Raw genomic sequence first — 20670 nt, 5'->3', positions numbered from 1 at the left:
TTATATCTCTGAGACCAGTCCTGAGCTTGAAAACTTTTGTCTGGAAGTGTGAAAATGACCTTAGTTTAAATCAAACTGGTTTATCTGTCTGCATTAAGAAATCAAACCAGTGAATATGTTGAAGTTGTACTTACAATTTTTGTGAAACTGGTTCCAGATGTTGCATCAACAAGAGCCCCACAGGTGATTCGCTCTTGGAAAGCATTATTGACTGAATTTATAAATCTGGACTTTCCTGCTCCAACCTGACCAACAATCAGAAGCCTGACAAACTTAACATCAGAACTGCAGAGCTTAAAGTTCTTCAGTTTCTCTTCTAAACTGTCTTTGTTCCTATCAAAAATGCTCTCTGAATGCGGCCTCTGCAGGTTCCATCTCATTGTCAGTCGGACTTTGGAACTGCCAATCTGCTGTCAACAAGGCAGATTTCATTTCTGCATTTGCAAATCACTCCAATCTCAGCGTGCTGGCTCTGACTGAGACCTGGATCCATGCTGAGAACACTGCCACACCCGCTGCCCTGGCCTCCAACTTCAACTTCTCCCATACCTCACGCCCCAACAGACGAGGGGGTGGTACAGGTTTGCTTCTCTCCAAAACATGGAAATTTACCTGCCTTTCTCCCTCTTGCTCATACACGTCCTTTGAATTTCATGCTGTTACAGTCTCTGACCCTGCCAAAATGCACTTTCTTGTTGTTTACCGTCCTCCAGGTCAACTGGGGAAGTTCATCGATGAATTTGACACGCTACTGTCCACCATCCCAGATGATGGAACTCCTCTTCTGGTCCTTGGTGATTTCAACATTCATCTAGACAAGCCACATGTAGCTGACTTTCTTGCTCTCCTTCCCACATTTGACCTCAAACAGTTCATCACACCAGCAACCCACAAAGCCGGTAAACAGCTTGACCTCATCCTCACATGTAATTGCACCACACATAATCTTCTCATTACTCCTCTCCACACCTCTGACCATTTCTTTATCCAGTTCTCTATTTCTCTCCCCTCACCACCATCAATGTCTCCTCCCTCTATCTCTTTTCGTCGCAATCTTCGCTCCCTTCCCCCTCACATTTCTCCTCCGTTGTCACAACCTTACTTCCCTCCGAAAGCCACCTCTCCTCACTGGACTTAAACACCGCAACGGACATGCTATGTTCCACTCTAACAACTTCTCTTGACAGCATATGCCCCCTAACCTCCAGACCTGCTCGCACATCACCCTCTAGTCCTTGGCTCTCAGAAGCTCTGCGTAACAACCGGGCCAAACTAAGAGCATCTGAAAGGAAATGGCGCAAATCAAACAACCCAATTGACCTAACCAATTACCAGACACTTCTCTCTTCTTTTTCCAATAGCATCTCCATTGCTAAAGCCACATTCTACCAAGAGAAGATTCTTAGTTCTCCCAACACCCACATTCTTTTCAAAACCTTTTCCTCTCTACTTTGTCCCCCTCCTCCCCCTTCCCCTACTTCTCTCACTGCAGATGACTTTGCCACTTTCTTTACCAACAAGGTTACATCAATCAGGAACCTGTTCTCAGCCCCAGACATGCATAGACTGACTCCTCCTCCGGGTAACTCCCAACTGACTTCCTTCTCTCCCCTCTCAGAGACTGATGTCTCTAAACTCCTCCTCTCTAGCCATCCCACAACCTGTCCTCTTGACCCTATCCCTTCTCACCTTCTTCAGTCCATCTCTCCCACACTATTACCTGCACTCACACACATCTTTAACACATTGCTCTCTACTGGCACATACCCTACCTCATTTAAGCAAGCCCGGGTTACCCCACTGCTTAAAAAACCACCACTCAACCCTGCTATAGTTGACAACTACAGACCTGTTTCCCTACTCCCCTTTCTTTCGAAAACACTTGAAAGAGCCGTTTTTAATCAACTCTCAAATTTTCTCACACAGAACAACCTCCTGGACACCAAGCAGTCTGGCTTCAAGGGCAACCACTCCACGGAGACTGCTCTGCTTTCCATCACTGAAGCCTTACGACTAGCAAGAGCAACCTCTAGATCATCTGTCCTCATCCTACTTGACCTCTCTGCTGCTTTCGACACTGTGAACCATCAGATCCTCCTGTCGACTCTCTCCAGCCTGAGCATCACTGGAACGGTTCTGCGCTGGGTGGAATCGTATCTCTCTGACAGATCCTTCAAGGTATCATGGAGGGGAGGTATTTCTGAAACTCAGCAACTCACAACTGGCATTCCACAGGGGTCAGTTCTGGGTCCACTCCTCTTTTCTATCTACACTACATCTCTAGGGCAGGTAATTGAGTCTCATGGCTTCTCATATCATTGCTATGCTGATGACACCCAGCTCCATTTGTCCTTCCAGCCTGACGATCCATCCATCTCTGCACGCATCTCTGCTTGCCTTTCGGACATCTCGGTCTGGATGAAGGAAAACCATCTTAAGCTTAACCTGGCAAAATCTGAGCTTCTCGTGATCCCAGCCTGTCCCTCAATCAACCACAACCTCACTGTACAGCTCAGCTCACTCACACTCATGCCAACCAGGACGGCCAGGAACCTTGGGGTGATTCTTGATGACGGCTTGACCTTTACAGACCATATCTCGGCAACTGCAAGGTCCTGTAGGTTCATCCTTTACAACATCAAGAAAATCCGACCCTACATCACCAAACAGGCTACACAGATACTAGTCCAGGCTCTTGTAATCTCTAAAATGGACTACTGCAACTCACTGCTTTCAGGCCTCCCAGCCAGCTCCATCAAACCCCTTGAGATGATTCAGAATGCTGCAGCGTGCCTCGTCTTCAACCATTCCAAGAGAACCCATGTGACACCCCTCTTCATCTCCCTCCACTGGCTTCCTGTAGCTGCCCGCATCAAGTTCACGGCCTTGATGCTCACCTACAAGACCTTGTCAGGAACAGCACCCTTCTACCTCAACTCTCTCCTGAAGGCCTACGTTCCCTCTCGCAATCTACGAATCGATTAACGACCGACGTTTAGCAGTTCCAACTCAGCGTGGCGCAAGGTCCGTTTCCAGAACCTTCACACTAACTGTTCCTCAGTGGTGGAATGCACTTCCAATCTCAATCCGGACCGCAGAATCTCTCACCGATATATTTCCATGTTTTAAAAAAATGGACCTGAATGCTAGACACATACACTTTTGTCTTTATACAAGGATTTTTACGACAGAGTAAGATAATAATGTGATTAAGGTGTTTACATGAGTCGCTTTTAGAATACTCCTGTCATGTTCCTGTTTTACATGTTATAGAAAATAGATCGATTAACGGCACACGTCATTACGTCCCCGCGCCACGCGGTCCGATGTTCCTTCCAGAATTTCACGTATCAACATACAGTTGGTCTTCGTTATGGGACCGTATACCATTTTGGGTGTTTTTAATTAAAATTTTTACTAACGCTTCAAGTGCAGTTAAATATTTGTCGTGCTATATGTGCAAATAGACGACTGGTTGAAACCGTGAGCTGCATCCAAAACCGTGTACTTTCCTTCTATATAGTAGCCGAGATACATGTATTTCACCTACTACAGGCCTGTAGTAGGTAAGTATGCGGTTTGGGACGTAGCCGTGCTCTGTTGTTTGCTGTAAAACAGTTGAGCACTGCCGTGTGTATGTGTCCTGTCACACAATGTGGTGAAAACTCTCACACGACGTTAATAGTGTGATTAAGGTGTGTACATGTCTGTAACACACGCCGATAATGCGACTAAAACAGGAATACTCCACATGTCTTAATTCCATTTGTGTTACTTCGAGTATGACCTTAATCGGATTAAGGTAAGTAAAAATTGCTGTTTACATGCTAGTTTCTTAATCAGAGTTTCGTCTTAATCGGGTTAATATCGGATTATTGTTGTCCATGTAAACATACTGAATGAGGCGATGGAACTTTCATGAAATATTGTTTATAAAATGCGAACAAGTCAGTATTAGAACTCCTCCATATATTACCATCAAATTAACTCACCCCTTAGTTGGTTTAATCAACATTTTATTGGCTACCAGCTGCTATAAGAAACCATGGTCACGCTAACGTACTTCTCTGTTTTCCTCTGAAAGCAGGTAGCCAACTGGTTAGCACGTTATTCATTTTCAGTTTAAACCTAAAGCACCTGTTTCGTATTATCACCTGAGGAGTCCACCATCTGGACTTTGTCAGCATAAAATTTTACAGCAGCCTAAACTAAGTGTTTACGTATTTACAAATTCAATCATTTATCTCTCAAACACAGATCAGACAATTTGAGAAATTGTCTGTGAAATATCGCAATTAATTTTTTTTTGGTGTGTGTATAAATATCATCACGAAGAGGTTTAAAATGAAAGACAGAGAAGCGCACATGTGGGCAAACAATTGCCGTTAGTGACTGAACACAGTAGATTTTCTTTTCTCTTATTTAATGTTAAACCGTTCTCTTTTAACCTCACTTTATCCATCCAGCCATCCATTTTCTATACGGCTTAAGCTACTGGGTCATGGGGAACCTGGAGCCTATCCCTGGATGGGGTGCCAATCCATTGCAGGGCACGATCACATTCACACCTACGGACATGTCAATACAGCCTACAATGCATGTCTTTGGGCTGGGAGATTAAACCCCAGCCTGGAGGGTTTCCCATTCTCCAGTATCTGGAGGAAACCCTCACAGCACAGGGAGAACATGGAAACGCTGCACACACAGGGCCGTGGCGGATATCGAACCCCGAACCCTGTAGGCGTGAGACGAACATGCTCTGGATTTTGTCCTTTTCAGCTACTTTGATGTTGTTATAGAAAGGCATGAGTCAAAATAACTTTTACTCCCTCTGAGATCTCTATTATTGCCATTTGCTCATCATTTTAACAGTGAGCTTGGCCTTTTATGGAGTTTCGTAGGCGTTACCAAATGCAAATTGGTGAGTAGGAAGAAAACCAGTGTTTCTGAAAGTGAAATATTGACTCGTCATGAGGCTTAAGCTTACCGTATCGTACGAGCCTATATGCCACAATGTACTGGGATGCCGGAGTTCCTGTCCTTCTGGATTGATCATTCATCTACATCACTACTCCATCTCTTTAAATGGTGCACAGATACCCATTGATAATCTTAAAGGTTACAACTGGCTGTTAAAGGTTACAACTGGCTTCAACAAAAGAAACAATAACTTCTAAATCATCACTTTCCTTTTATTTAACACATGAATGTTATATATAACATTTTTTCATAGTAATATTATCTTATAGTATTATTCTAAAATTTTAGACAGAATATTTGTATTTCTTTTTCAAACAATGGCCTTAAAACGCCAGCGTAGTCGGCAGAACAAACAAGACGACCAAGATTTCTTTGGAAATCTCACAATTGGTCAGTCTGGGCCTGCCCCTATACACTATATAAGAAATATGAGAAAGCGAAACTTTATTTAGCAGATGTGGGCATACTCTATACAGATTTGAAATCATCACGACCAGCTATAGTTAAACACAACGCTCAAGAGCAGCACGACCTTCCAAGGTAATTGAGTCTTTTTATTTTTTCCACAATATCAATATTGAACGAAAGGAACATATAATTATACATATAATTCACAAGTACACTTTCTGAGTAAAAGGTTGCTAAAATCTTGAACAATGTATTCTCAGTAGATGTGATTTACTTCAAACGGTCACATATTGATTGTTTTTCTTTTTATTTCGCCTATGTAGCCTTCCCATTACACAGAAATGGGAAATCGACAATCCACTCCATCTCCTTCCTCACAAGGTGAGTTTTATCTTTCAAATAAGATTGGGTTTTTAATTGTTTTTTGTTGTGACAAAGAATTTGAGTTCAAAAATAAAACTAAATACTAACACGGGGGATATGAGAGCAGAACGAAGTAGATCAATGTTTCACAAAACTGGTCCTGGAGCATGTTTCTGAAATCATACAAATCAAATCAAAATAAATTATGTTAACCATTTTTTAATTTTTTGTACAATTTTGACATTTAGTGCACTGGTACACAGTTTGGGATGTAGCCAGTTAGGGGAAATAAAGTGACCATTATTTCTGGTTTTCTGGTTTCAGATCTGTTTTTGCCAGTTCCTGAACCAACCGGTAAGACTCGCCAGGCGTGTTGTGTTGTGATGAGAAACACTTAGATTGGCAGAAGGGTTCATATTTAGCAATATACTTTTTTTTTTTTTTACAACATATCATTTATATACAATATATTGCAATATAGTTATCACAAGGGCTGGGAATCATTGTAGAAATCATAGAGCGTCATGTCTTTGTAGGTTATGAGCAGAGAAACCACCAAAAATTGCAGAAAGGGCGGTTGTACTTTAGGACCAGGATTGAGAAACACTGAAGTGCTTTTCTTCCCTTTTTTGTGTGTAATAATTTAATAATAAATTAAATAATAAGAAAAAAATGAGTCTATACTGTAAGCTATATAACTGGTCATAATGGGGTTTTTTTGTATGTTTTATGTGGGGTAATAATGAGTCATGAAGCTAATACTAATAAACATATCATCTCCGTATTATTATTAGTAATATTTTTCCTCGCATATTTGTATTCCCAAACGTTGCGCCCAGTGCCCCTGAATTAGGCTTGGGATACGATCCGGTGCAGAATGAATGAATGAATGTTTTTATTTATAATTCACCTTTCATTTAAATGTAAATCCTGTGCTTTAAAATATCATATTTAAAACAAAGGGTAAGCTCCATATTGTTTTAGCCAGGAGGATGAGGATACTGATCAAATCTATCATTCTGTGATTCTGAGAAAAATGGACTGGTAAGAATCTGTGTTCAATTCGTTTCATTACATAAGCAATTACTTAGCCAGCCTATTATGTAAATATATATTTGAATGACTTTAGTCTTCTTACAAAACTCTTTCTGCTGACAGTGAAAGAGAGGAAATACTGCACGAAGTGAAAGAATTCAAGCCCAGCACCGAGGTCCTCAGAATTGTGCTGTATGGACCGACTGGAGTTGGGAAATCATCCTTCATCAACTCAGTCCAGAGGGTCCTCTCAGGCCGGAACGCCATGATTGCTCTGGAAAACTCCACACTTACAGGAAAAAGCTTCACAAAAAAAGTAAGTAACAACCAATTACGAGGTACAGAGATGTACACATGATACTAATATTTATAATAACCGTTGAATTAAGAATAATAGTTTGTTTCATTGTGGACACTGAAAAATGGCCAAGTCACTAGAATAAATAAGTTCCATCATTTCCACAGCTGCAAAACAGGGTTAAATTATTAAAAGTATATCCTATAAATGTCCTTCCACTTCAGCAGAGCTCATTCTGCTGAACAGATGGTTCTCCTGGGTCTCCCTCAACAGATCTTTCCTAGTCTGCATCATTTTCAGCCTTGTCCTCCATTTCAGACACCTCCTCTCCCACTCCTTCATGTCCGGTTATGTCTGGGCACATTTTTTCTTTATCAGAGTCCTAATCAGTATGTAAACAAAATCCGCAAAGGATTGTATTCAGAGCTGGGGACTTGAGTCTAAAAGGTGACCTACACCAGAGGTTGCCAGATTCTGTTGAGTAGAGATCTATCTATCTATCTAGTACACCGCCTTTAAACACAAGCTCTTGCTTTCAAGCAAAACATAAAATAAAATCAGAGATAATGTGAAAACCTTGTGGTTTTCATTGTTTTTTTGGTTGCTAGAACTCATTATTATGTTCTCATTATTCCTCATTATTATGTTCTCATTATTCTTGAGCATGCGTTAACTTAATATGAATTTGTCATTGTATATAGGTATAATGCTGACAAGTGTTTGCAGTAGGTTAGAATTTCACACACCTGCATCCTCCTCCTCACTCCTATAGTAATTGTTATGGTAATTAAAGGTTAAAGACGATTTGCCTAACCATGTTTAAACGTAATTTAGATGAACATACACAAGCTGAAGAAGGGCCGAGGTGAGCGTTATCCTCTGGAGATCGTTGACATCATGGGGATTGAATCGACAGATGGAGGAATAAAACATGAAGACATCATCAAGGCATTTTTGGGACACATTTCAGATGAGTACATCGTAAGTACGTATAGAGTACTGTGCAAAGAAATGCTGTAAAGTAAAGATGACTTAAAAAATAAGTAAATGAAATCTTTCTACTGCTCGCCTTGTGCCCGATGCTCCCTGGGATTGAATCCAGGATCCCCGCGACCTTGAGAAAGGAGTAAGCGGTAGAAGATGGATGGATGGATGGATCTTTCTACTGAGCACAACGTGCAAAATCTCGCTTGTGGTTAAACTGGTTTTAATTTAATCTTTATAATTCAAAATTAACTTTTTTTTTCATGTTGTAGTTTAATCCTGGGGCAGCCATAACCGATCACGACCCAAAATACAAAAAGAACCCAACTTTGCGTGATAAGGTTCACTGTCTGGTGTGCATTCTGTCTGCGGACTCTGTTTCAAGAATGGACGGCAAGGTCTTTGATGAATTGAGGCTCGTTCGAGAGAGTGCTAGCCTGTTGGGTAAAATATATGATTCATTATGATTTCAGTTTTTTTTCTGCTCTAGCTTTGCCCCGAACCCGTTACTGATTATTATTTTAACCCATATGTGTTACTAAAGCCAGCTGGAAATCTGTGTAGGGTAGTGGTCAACAGATATGGGTTTTTCATGGGCAATGGTGCCAATAAGACATTGATACCCCCCAGATAAAATAGAACATTATAACAATTAAAAACACCATATATATATATATATATATATATATATATATATATATATATATATATATATATATATATAAAATTGTGTATATATATATTTACATTATGAAATACAATATCCAATATCAAAAAATGAAAGAACACATTAAACTTAAAAAAATAAAAACTGTTTAGAGAACATACATGAAACAAGTTAGTTCCTATTTTCACTTACATCATGGGAGCTATAAATAACCTGTTTTTCTTCTTCTTCTTTTTTTTTTTTTTTTTAAGTCTTTTTCAATTAAATCGAGAGGAAAAATTAGAGGTTTTTCATGCTACCAAAAAATCTTAAATGTCAAATTTCTACCTACAACTTTATCTCTGGCTGTTGCAAAGTACTGAAACTGGACACTCCTTCCATAAACGTCGACTAAACATCTGTAATGTTGCCACTCTAAGGAGCGAAGTTTGGTAGCAACATTCTCCTCGGAGGCAGAAGGGGAGCGACTTCCATCACAAGGCCAGAGGGGGGAGCGACGTTCTCCACAAAGCAAGAGAGGGTTGAGGCATCCTCTGAATAGCAAGAGATAATAGTAGTAATACATTTTAAATGAATAAATAATTAATCATGATAATTTAATAAGTAATAATAATAATTGCTTACATTTATATAGCACTTTTCTAGGCACTCAAAGCGCTTTACATAGTATGCAGGAATCTTCTCAGTAATCACCAGTGTGTAGCATCCACCTGGATGATGCAACGGCAGGCATAGTGTGCCAGACCGCCCACCACACACCAGCTATTAGTGGAGAGGAGAGTGATGTAGCCAATTCAGGGATGGAGATTAGTAGGGGGCCATGATAGATAAGGGCCAGTGGGGGAATGTGGGATTTTTAATGACCACAGAGAGTCAGGACCTCGGTTTAACGTCTCCTCCATCACTATACTGGGGCATTAGGCCCCACAAAGACCATCTGGCTCTGGGAGTAAAGTACACTGCTAAGCAGAGAGGAGGAGCGATGTCCGCAGTGGAGCAGGGAAGCAGAGAGATGTCCTCAGTGGAGTAGGAAGGAGGAATGACATCCGAAGTGGAGTAAGGCATAGTGACGTCCGAGGCGGTGCAGGGAGATGGAGTGACATCCATAGCAAGACTGTGTTCTGTAGTGGTGTTTACTGCGGGACAGGGAGGCAGAGCGACGTCCTCAGCGGAGCAATGTCCTGTAACAGCCCTTAAATAAGGTGGAGGCAGTTGTCAGTAAATACTGAGAAGCAGCTGGCCAGGGCCGGTGTGGCCTGACCCTTACATTCTCCTTACAGGAAACTTCACCATATCAACAATTCCACAAATGTATCAATCCATTTATAAGTGGCTGTGAATTAGCACTTATTATTGAGACAACAACATTTTACAGTAACAATATGTCACTGTCTTTACCTATTTATAGTTACGTTTAATACTGTGGACCCTCTACAAATGAAGTTAGGTTATAGAAAAAAAAACACTTGTTTCCTCGCCAGTGTCTGTTTTCCCAACTACAATTATCTTGGTAAGTGTTCAGGGTTTAGCTAGAGCAGAAAATAAAGGAAACCAAGCATGAACATTGTTTGAGTATTCAAGAATTTAATTTTGATTTTGTAGGAATCCCTCAAGTCATCGTCATGACCAGGGTGGATAAAGCCTGTGAGATGGTTAGCCAGGATTTAAAGAAAATCTACTACAGCAAGAAGATCAAAGAGAAGGTAATTAGTGTGTGTGTGTGTGTGTGTGTGTGTGTGTGTGTGTGTGTGTGTCTTGGCATGTTTTAGCACAAGCAATAGACCCCCATTTACAGCAACATTTCACACTTTGAACCCTTTGCCAGGTCCCCACAAGGTTCATGTTAGATTTAAGTGGTCATGACTTTATCTCATTCCCATATCTTAATGATCTCATTCCCATTCCTTACTAAATCATGTCTCCAACAGTCTTCTCTATTTCTCCATATAATGCATGCTGATCTTTATTTCCTCAGGTGGATAAATGCAATGATAACATGGGCATCCCATTAAACGCCATCTACCCTGTGAAGAACTACTCTGAATCCATCACCCAAGATCTAGTAATCGACATGCTCCTCCTCACGGCATTGAGAGATATTCTAAATTTTGCCAATGACTATGTGGAACGTGAGATGGAAAAAGATGAGTAGTAATGAGCGATATAAAAATATACATTGAAATGTGGATTGAGGTCAACCTTAGTTTAGGTGTGTACTGTACTTTATTCTTTAACTTCTCCCTTCTTCATACTCGTCTCGTTTGCATCATTCAAGTTGATCAAGTTGTACAAGTTGATCTTCATCTCATCTGTTCGTAGTATGTTGTTCTAGATGTGTTTTTAAAAAAGTTTTTGGCAAACCAGTGCTTAACATCTTGTGGTAAAACCTCGGTATTTAGTCTGGTGAAGTCTTCTCTTGATTGTTGACTTTGACACAGATATGCCTACATCCTTGAGGATATTCTTGATCTGGCCAACTGTTGTGAAGGAGTTTGTCTCCTTCACAAGGAGGGAAACTCCTTCTTTCAGCAGGGGAAGAATTCTTCTGTTATCCACCACAGTTGTTTTCCATGGTCTTTTATGTTCCTGAGCTCACCAGTGCATTCTTCATTTTTAAGAAACTACCAAGTAATTGATTTGGCCACACCTACTGTTTCTGCTATCTCTCTGTTGGGTTTGTTTTCATTGTTTGTTTCAGCCTAATGATGTTATATTTCACTGCCAGTGACAACATTTTGGACTTCCCATTGAGAGCTAACAGCAACAGATTCCAAATGCGAATGCCACACTTGAAAGCAACAGTGTACTGTATTTAACAGCAATTTGCCGTTATTACAATTTCTTATGAATAAAAACCCAACATCATATTTTATCCATTTGTAGTTACGTTGAATTGTTTAATCGTGAGATGTCCACAAAACAAGTTATCATTCACATTATAGCAGTTGTAAACACTTGTTCCCATATTGGCCTCTCTTTTAATCTAAATAAATAACACATTTAAATGGGTTTGTTGTATAAATATGTAACTACCAGTGATACTGTATCTTGATAATTTAATATATGTAAACATTTTTTTCAGAATCACGAACACGCAGATATGTGGAAATGCTGACAAGACCAAGCACAATAAAGTTGAAATGTACAGCACATCTAGTCGAGGTATACGGAACATATATAGATAGGATATATAGATAGTATATATAGATATATAGATAAGATATATAGATAGGATACTGAATACTGGTCATAATAAGGTATTTGGACACTTAAGATTAACCTGGTTGACACAGTTAAGCCATAGTTAATTTAATGAACTACTGCACACATTGTGGTTACCCTGCCAGGGGACCTGAATGAAATTGAAGGTAACTGACTACATATAGCCACTATAAATAACATTGGGACCAGCTGGTTAAAAGGAATTGCAAAAATGACTAAGAAGAAGAAAGTAAGTTTTGCGAAAGTTTCTAGCATCATCTGTGTGCACAAAGAAAGCCTCTCTATTTGGCAGATAAGGAAAACTTGTAAAGACAAAACAAAACAAAACAAAAAAAACCTAGCACTAACCCAAGGACTTGTGTAAAAAAGTAAGAAAGCTAGCATTTCATTTGAAAAAGAACACACACAAGACAGCAGTCCCTGGAGAACTGATTCATCTGATTATTTTCAGATGAATCAAAATCCAATACAAGTGACTTCCTGACTTTCTGTTGAGGCACAACCACACACAACCACACACACACACACACACACACACCCGCACACCCATACACACACACACACACACACACAAAGGATAAAATGATCATAAACATGATCTTGATTTTCTTAGTCTGTGTTAAAACATTTAAATAGCTAATTTAGCTAGTATGCTAATAAAATTACATTGATAAATGATGTTAGCTACCACTTTGTAGCCTAATCAATTAGATTTACGGGCAACCACAACATGGTACTGGACAGCATATTGGACCCTTCACTTGCTAAGAAGGCTAGATAAAAAAAAAGATTTGTTCACACTTGATGTTTACACTAGTTGTTTAATTTGCGCAAGCTAAATATGAGCAAATAGCTGTTTGTACACACACAGTTTGAGGAGTACTGAGGTCTTTGTGGTCAGTACTGCTAGTAATGTGGTTAAGGATGTAAGTTAGCTATGAATAGCCTAGCCACAGGTCCGGTTAATTAGGAAGCAGTGAGATTGCAGACCTTAGCTAAAATACGGTGCGAGTCCCCTCTCATTGTGGATACAGATTAAAGACGCCTAATAATGATGATACTTAATCACTTCTATGAGCAGTTCCTGAAATTATCTTAAACATGTACTGGTTTCCCTAGCATGTTACCACGTTACATTATGGGATATTTATTATAAGCAAAAAGAACAATTACAGCAGTTTGTCCCAGATCGGTTTGAGGTTTGGTTTTTCAGGGCATCAATAGCAAGGCTCACAATCTGTTCAAGTGCCTTGAGGATCAGGACATCTATGTCATCATTCGTGTCCATCTCCTCGTGGTAGAGCTTCACAGGAAAGATGTAGTTAACTGGAATACCCAGCAGCTTACTACACTCTTGCATCTGAAAAAAATGACCAAATAGACAATTTATTATAGTGATAAGTAATATTAAAATTGTGTGAGGGCTGTCAAACGTATTGCAGTCAAATGTTCACACAGAAGATGGCCTTGATAAGTGAAACAAGCATATGAATAATTTTTTGCTAATTAACCGGTTGTTAAATTAAAGTGTACTGCACCCTCGAATGATTCACGCTTGTGCTATAAAGATAAATAGCTTTATTTTTATTTTTCATTTTAATATTTAATTCAGAATGTACTGACTAGCATGTTCGCCTCACACCTCCAGGGTCAGGGGTTCCATTCCCACCGCTGCCCTGTGTGTGCACAGTTTGCATGTTTTCTCCCCGTGCTGTGAGGGTTCCTCCAGGTACTCCGGTTTCCTCCCCCCTTCCAAAGACATGCATAGCAGGCTGATTAGCATGTCCAAGGTGTCCATAGTGTATGAACGTGTGTGTGGGATTGTGCCCTGCAATGGATTGGCACCCTTTCCTTTCCCTTACACTTTGGGACTGTTGCTACTCTACCATGAATTGGACGCCCAGTCAAAATGACACCAAGAGCACATCGAAGATTGTTGATTCAGGATAAGAGGTAATCCTTTGCTATTGGCCGGGCATGCACTGCAATTTAAGCCGGTGAATCGTGTGTCCACCCCTTCCATTGATCAAGGTCTTCCTCAAAAGAATTGGTACCGACCTTGTCAGGCCATTATAATGCAGGAGGGCATCGCTTTCTGTTACTTCCAGCGGGTTAAGCAAATTGTGTCACCTACACTTTGTACGAATTATTAGAGATGCTCGGATTTGGGATAAGTGGTTTGCATTCAGAGAGGTCCCACAAGCCTCGATGGGGTACTTCCCATTTGAAAGACTATATATCCGCAAGCCTCATAATGTCATACGTCATTCAGACACGACCTTCACAGAGTAAAAATGACACTCAAGACACTCCTTATCTGACAGCTAAACTCCACACATTGGGTCAAATAACACAGGAGAATTTGCTACAGGATCTAGAACCTCAATCCTGGCTGTATATCAGGGATGCTTGTCTAAGTGAGTTATCACTGAGAGTGCATGTATTATTATCCACTTCCTCTTGAAAGGAATTTTTGTCTCACAGACCAAGAGCTTCTCTCAGGAGGCTTCTTTCTTCAACTCGATGTCTGGCAATGTAAACACGCTTGATGACTTACATGAAACGAGTCACTTATGTGCGCTGAGCTCTCCGGCTCGGGGGAAATCCCTGACATTACTGAATGTGAAGAGTCCACCACAAAAGTCTCTGTATTTTTGTTACTCTGTAAGTTGTTACTATAGAAATAGTGAAGAATTAGATTGAGTCTCATTAATATAAACTGGTGGTTTATCTTGTGGCTGGAACTACTGTCAGAGTTCCTGTTATAAAAGATTCATTAATACCTTCTGACCAATCGAACATTCAGTACCACTGTGGGGTAAATAATATTAACATTAAATTGTAGGTACTGGATTGTTGCCAGTGGAACATCTCATAGCAGATGTTTCAATTGTAAATACATTGTTTTATTAAATAAAAGTATATTTGTAGAATTTGTGCTGGTGACATGTAAAAAAAACCAACCAATTTTTGTTTGTCCCCTCAGTGATGAGTAGCAACCAGCTCCACCTGTGACTATCCTGAAGGGCTTGAAGGGCTTCTTACATGTTAATCAAATGTTTAGTCTTGAGTTCTCCTTGTTGAGTGCTGTATTGAGGATAAGCCGGTAATTTTGTAAACACTCTCGAGTTTATCTCTCAGGTTTCCCGTCTCTCTGAAGCTTTCTCGCTGTGTCAGACCAAACCTCTTGGACCTTGTCTCTTGGGGTTCCTCTGGTTTTCTCCAGTTCCTTGCTTTAAAAAAAACTTGTTTACTTATTTCCTTTGTAAGTCGGTCCTCTCTGACTTTATTTTTCAGTTTACTCCTCGTGAGCGTTTGGCTAGGCCCACTCCATGGTCTGTTTGTGCAGGGTTGGTAGTTCACTACGCTGCACGTTGGTCTCTCAATCCTCCAGCCTCAGGTTCAAGTCCAGTGTGGTGTAACCCTTTGTTTCCCCCTCTTTGGAGGTGTTCTTCCTTAAGTTTATTTCCCGAGGCCTAGCCCTAATTACTGAGAGAGTAGTTAGTCAGTGTTCCTTGGTAGTTAATGAAAGAGGATTCGTTCTTTGGATGTTTTAGTCCTGCATATTTATGTATGAACTATGAAACAGTATTGTACATTACTCGTGTTTGTGTTATTTGTATCTGTCAAAACATGTTTAGTGTAATGGTATAAATCTTAAAAAATAAGTAGGACCAAACATCATTATATTTATTAATTTAATGGAATATAAAAAGTCCAGAGTGCAGTAGGAACGTGACAGCGACAGAAACACAAACCAGTTATGATTACAGTAGAAGAAATTAGCTTTACTTTAATAATGTACTTTAGACACAATTTCATGTCTTTTCACTGTCAAATACTCTGCACTGGTGCAGGGGTGGAAAAGAACAAAAAAAAGCCTTCACTCAGATTTCTCACTAGGGTTTTGGTTTTCCAGAGCATCGTTGGCGAGATTCACGATCTGATCGAGCGCCTTGAGGATCAGAACATCCATGTCATCGTTCTTATCCACCTCCTCGTGGTAGTTCTTCACAGGGAAGATGTTGCTCAGTGGAATACCCAGCAGATTACTACACTCCTGCATCTGAAAATATATAGAAAAAACAATGAATCAAACAATTTATTTAACCGATAAATTGTAAAAATCGGTTTTTAAAAATTAAAAAAAGAGCCAAATAAATAGAAGTTCCTTCTATTCATATCAGTATTTACATTCATTGAGAACATATCTGTTCAATCCCAATATTGTAATCAGTTACAATCCTAATATACACCATTTTATTACACAATTACCTTTTCTTTGATCTTCTTGCTGGTGTAGACCTTTCTTAGGTCCTCTTTAACCAGTGGACAGGCTTCATCCACTTTTGTCATGATGATAACTTGAGGCAAATCTGTACAATAGGATGAACAGTTTATTATCTACAATAAGACTAAAACAGGAATTCTAATATGATATGAAGATGATTTTCCTATAACAGCACGTCCTGCAGTGTTTAATTCTTATCACAGTCATTTCTCACTGATTACAATTTTTATTAATTAAAGTTTTAACTTTAATAAATTAATTAACAGTTTCTCTTACGAGTCTCTCTCTTTATTTTCTCCCCTGATGTTAATAAGATAAAAATCACAGCTTGTCGTGTTACTGAGAAACCACTAATCATAATCTCCTCTGTCCTGAAGATCAGAAAACTCTGTTGCAGCTTTACCTCTGACTGTTACAAAGTGTTGAAACTGGAGACTCCTTCCAGAGAACAAATAAAAGTCCCTGTGTGAGTTGTTACTATAGAAACTATTAGAATGAACGGATTAATCTAAACTTGTGATTTGTTTTGCAGTCAGAACTACAGTCAGGGCTGCTGTTATAGAAAAACAATCAACACCTTCGGACCAAATCAGACACAGTGGTATGTTTTTGGGGAATAATTGGGCCAATATATATATATATATATAAAAAAAAAACATTTCGAGATGATTCTAAACTATAATAACAGGACACGCACACACACACACACGCACACACACACACCCACATACACACACACCCACACAGATGCGCGCACACACAGATGCGCGCACACACAGATGCGCGCACACACACACCCCTTTCTTGAAAGAGCATGATTTACTGTAAACTGAAACTGAAAGTTTTTACGGTTATTTTTTACACCCTTAAACATGAGCTTACTCTTTACACGAAGTCCGGTGATTTCCGGGTGCACGCCCTGTGTGTTTACATCAGCTGCTGTTGTGCAGTTTTGTAGTAGTGGTCTTATATTAATGTCTTATATTAATGTAGAGTTTTAACACCTCAGGTACAGTTTATTTATATAATACAGAAATTAATAATCATGCAAATAATGACAACGGCCTCAAAAGTAAACAATCTGTTGTTTCATTCAGACATCTCTAATACAATATTACATATTTTTAGATGTTATGTTTTGTGCTGCAAAAGGTTATTAAAATGCACTTAAATCTGTAATTAATGGCGACAGCACGAAAAGCAAGGCACGATTTCAAACCACAGACCAAAGAACTTGGCTAACATGATAATTCTGCTGATTTTCAAATCTGATTTATAAACAGCTGATCTGCTGGACTGAAGGACTGAGACTGAGACATCCTGGTCAGAGTCTTACATTTACGGTGTATTAACTCTGAAAGGGAGTGAAATCTTTGTCTTATTCTAACTGTAACTAAAGTAACATAACATAATCGAATATATTCCATAAAGACAGAATATTACATTACTCTTATTTTAGCGATGCATACTTGGTACCCTTCTCCATTTAGGAATAACTGTAATCCTAATGTGTTTTTAATGCTTTGTAAAGCACTCTGTGTTGCACTAATGCCACTGAGGCGTTTGGGATCTGAGACCTTACTCAGATTTTTCACCAGAGGTCAGAGATGTCTTTTTTCTCAGTGCGTCACAGGCGACGCTCACGATCTGATCCAGTGCTTTGAGAATCACAGCATCCATGTCATCGTCTGTGTCCATCTCCTCATGGTAGTTTTTAACAGGGAAGATGTGGTTCACTGGAATACCCAGCAGATTCCTGCACGTCTCCATCTACAAAAATACAAACATATAACGACTGATGCTGAAGACCATAAATATTATGAAAGAAATAAAACACAAGGGAAAAATGTAAAAGTCTCTGTATTTTGTTACTCTGTAAGTTGTTACTCTAGAAATAGTGAAGAATTAGAATGACTCTCATTAATATAAACCTGTGTTTTATCTTGTGGCTGGAACTACTGTCAGAGTTCCTGTTATAAAAGATTCATTAATACCTTCTGACCAATCGAGCATTCAGTACCACTGTGGGGTAAATAATATTAACATTAAATTGTAGATACTGGATTGTTGCCCGTGGAACATAGCATATCTCATAGCAGAAGTTTAAATTGTAAATACATTTAAAAAAAAATTAAAGATATTTGTAGTGCTGGTGACGTTAAAAAAAAAAAAAAAATAGTTTGTTCTCCTCAGTGATTAGTGGCAACGTTAATCAAACGTTTAGTCTTGGAGTTCTCCTTGTTGAGTGCTCTACTGAGGCTAATCCGCTGTGTCAGACCAAACCTCTTGGACCTTGTCATTTGGGGTTCCTCTGATTTTCTCCAGTTCCTTGTGTCACGTTACCTTGCGAGGAGACAAGCGCGGGCAGGGCAGCAGCAGGGAGACGCAGAAATCATCGTGTGAGAAGTCCGTGATAACTTACAATGTCCAGCTCGAACTCGAGCGCAGGCGTGGACGGGAAGTGTAGTTCTTGTCGGCGGTGTAGCCGCGAATTCGCCGTGGCATAACACCTTGCTTAGAAAAAACAAAAACAAAAAAAGGCTTCAGTTTACTTATTTCCTTTGTAAGTCGGTCCTCTTATTTTTCAGTCCTTTTATTTCAGTTTACTCCTCGTGAGCGTTTGGCTAGGCCCACTCCATGGTCTGTTTGTGCAGGGTTGGTAGTTCACTGCGCTGCACGTTGGTCTCTCCATCCTCCAGCCTCAGGTTCAAGCCCAGTGTGGCGTAACCCTTTGTTTCCCCCTCTTTGGAGGTGTTCTTCCTTAAGTTTATTTCCCAAGGCCTAGCCTAACCTTGGTTTTTAATGAAAAATGATTCGTTCTTTGGATGTTTTAGTCCTGCATATTTATGTATGAACTATGAAACAGTATTGTACATTACTCGTGTTTGTGTTATTTGTATCTGTCAAAACATGTTTAGTGTAATGGTATAAATCTTAAAAAATAAGTAGGTCCAAACGTCATTATAATTATTAATTTAATGGAATATGAAAAGTCCAGAGTGCAGTAGGAACGTGACAGCGACAGAAACACAAACCAGATGATTCTAAACTATAATAACAGGACACACACACACACACACACACACACACAGATGCGCACACACACACACACACACACACCCCCTTTCTTGAAAGAGCATGATTTACTGTAAACTGAAACTGAAAGTTTTTACGGTTATTTTTACACCCTTAAACATGAGCTTACTCTTTACAGGAAGTCCGGTGATTTCCGGGTGCACGCCCTGTGTGTTTACATCAGCTGCTGTTGTGCAGTTTTATAGTAGTGGTCTTATATTAATGTCTTATATTAATGTAGAGTTTTAACACCTCAGGTACAGTTTATTTATATAATACAGAAATTAATAATCATGCAAATAATGACAACGGCCTCAAAAGTAAACAATCTGTTGTTTCATTCAGACATCTCTAATACAATATTACATATTTTTAGATGTTATGTTTTGTGCTGCAAAAGGTTATTAAAACGCACTTAAATCTGTAATTAATGGTGACAGCACGAAAAGCAAGGCACCATTTCAAACCACAGACCAAAGAACTTGGCTAACTTGCTAATTCTGCTGATTTTCAAATCTGATTTATAAACAGCTGATCTGCTGGACTGAAGGACTGAGGACTGAGACTGACATGTGAGACATCCTGGTCAGTGTTTTACATTTACGGTGTATTAACTCTGAAAGGGAGTGAAATCTTTGTCTTATTCTAACTGTAACTAAAGTAACATAACATAATCGAATATATTCCATAAAGACAGAATATTACATTACTCTTATTTTAGCGATGCATACTTGGTACCCTTCTCCATTTAGGAAGAACTGTAATCCTAATATGTGTTCTTCTGTTCAAGGTTCGTCTGTCCAAGATCCTAAAACAAAGCCTGTTTGAGCTGCCTCAAACCGCTTCTTATCGGTACACAGATTTATGTCATGCTCTGCGTTTCATATCTATAGTAGTGCTTTAGTACAAGCGCTTCAGAGCGCTCTCATTATTCTCTCCTGCTTTATTCTATCCTGTATTAACCATCTTTCTGTAAGAAACCTTTTTACCTTCAGAGGACGAGTCTGCGAGTGTTGTCTAATGTTCACGACAATTTGGCGTCTCCTGGCTGGGCTGCGTGAGTCCTTCAGGTTTTCTGGACAACAAGCAAACCGGAGGACGTTCGTGGAAAAGTTTCACCCTGAAGTAAGTGTTAACACACAGGCAATTTGCCCTTTAGTGCAGAGTGAAGACCAATGAAGCCTTACCACTGACCGGTAGGAATCTTCAAGAATTTAGAATTAGAATTAGAATTTTATGAAGTCATCGTGTATTGCTCTCTATGGAAGGGAGTGAATGATTTAGAATTAGAATTTTATGAAGTCATCGTGTATTGCTCTCTATGGAAGGGAGTGAATGATTTAGAAT

The 20670-nt window shown here is 39.5% G+C and overlaps 2 protein-coding genes across 9 annotated transcripts; one reads left to right on the top strand and one right to left on the bottom strand.

Annotated features, from left to right (window-relative positions):
• The first annotated feature begins 6787 nt into the window (after positions 1-6787).
• LOC128602363 (interferon-induced protein 44-like) lies at positions 6788-11529 on the top strand. The gene is made up of 6 exons (XM_053616121.1): positions 6788-6795; positions 6910-7102; positions 7919-8065; positions 8341-8512; positions 10338-10438; positions 10711-11529. Exons 1-6 carry the CDS (start codon positions 6788-6790, stop codon positions 10885-10887), a joined length of 798 nt encoding a protein of 265 aa, XP_053472096.1. The 3' UTR covers positions 10888-11529.
• A 4109-nt stretch (positions 11530-15638) lies between these two features.
• LOC128602428 (interferon-induced protein 44-like) lies at positions 15639-20670 on the bottom strand. Of its 8 annotated transcripts, none has more exons than XM_053616211.1 (5): positions 20313-20670; positions 18180-18762; positions 17844-18018; positions 16233-16333; positions 15639-16023 (listed from the first exon to the last, which is right to left on the bottom strand). In XM_053616211.1, exons 3-5 carry the CDS (start codon positions 18016-18018, stop codon positions 15841-15843), a joined length of 459 nt encoding a protein of 152 aa, XP_053472186.1. In that variant the 5' UTR covers positions 18180-18762; positions 20313-20670; the 3' UTR covers positions 15639-15840. The 8 variants fall into 8 exon arrangements, with proteins under 8 accessions (XP_053472186.1, XP_053472188.1, XP_053472187.1 ...); XM_053616213.1 differs by having other exon boundaries at positions 18532-18762; XM_053616212.1 differs by having other exon boundaries at positions 18592-18762.

Source organism: Ictalurus furcatus, chromosome 26, assembly GCF_023375685.1.
Source record: "Ictalurus furcatus strain D&B chromosome 26, Billie_1.0, whole genome shotgun sequence".
NCBI classification, from domain to species: Eukaryota; Metazoa; Chordata; class Actinopteri; order Siluriformes; family Ictaluridae; genus Ictalurus; species Ictalurus furcatus.
The sequence above is the reverse complement of the archived record's forward strand: the minus strand, read 5'-3'. Positions and strand labels throughout refer to the sequence as shown.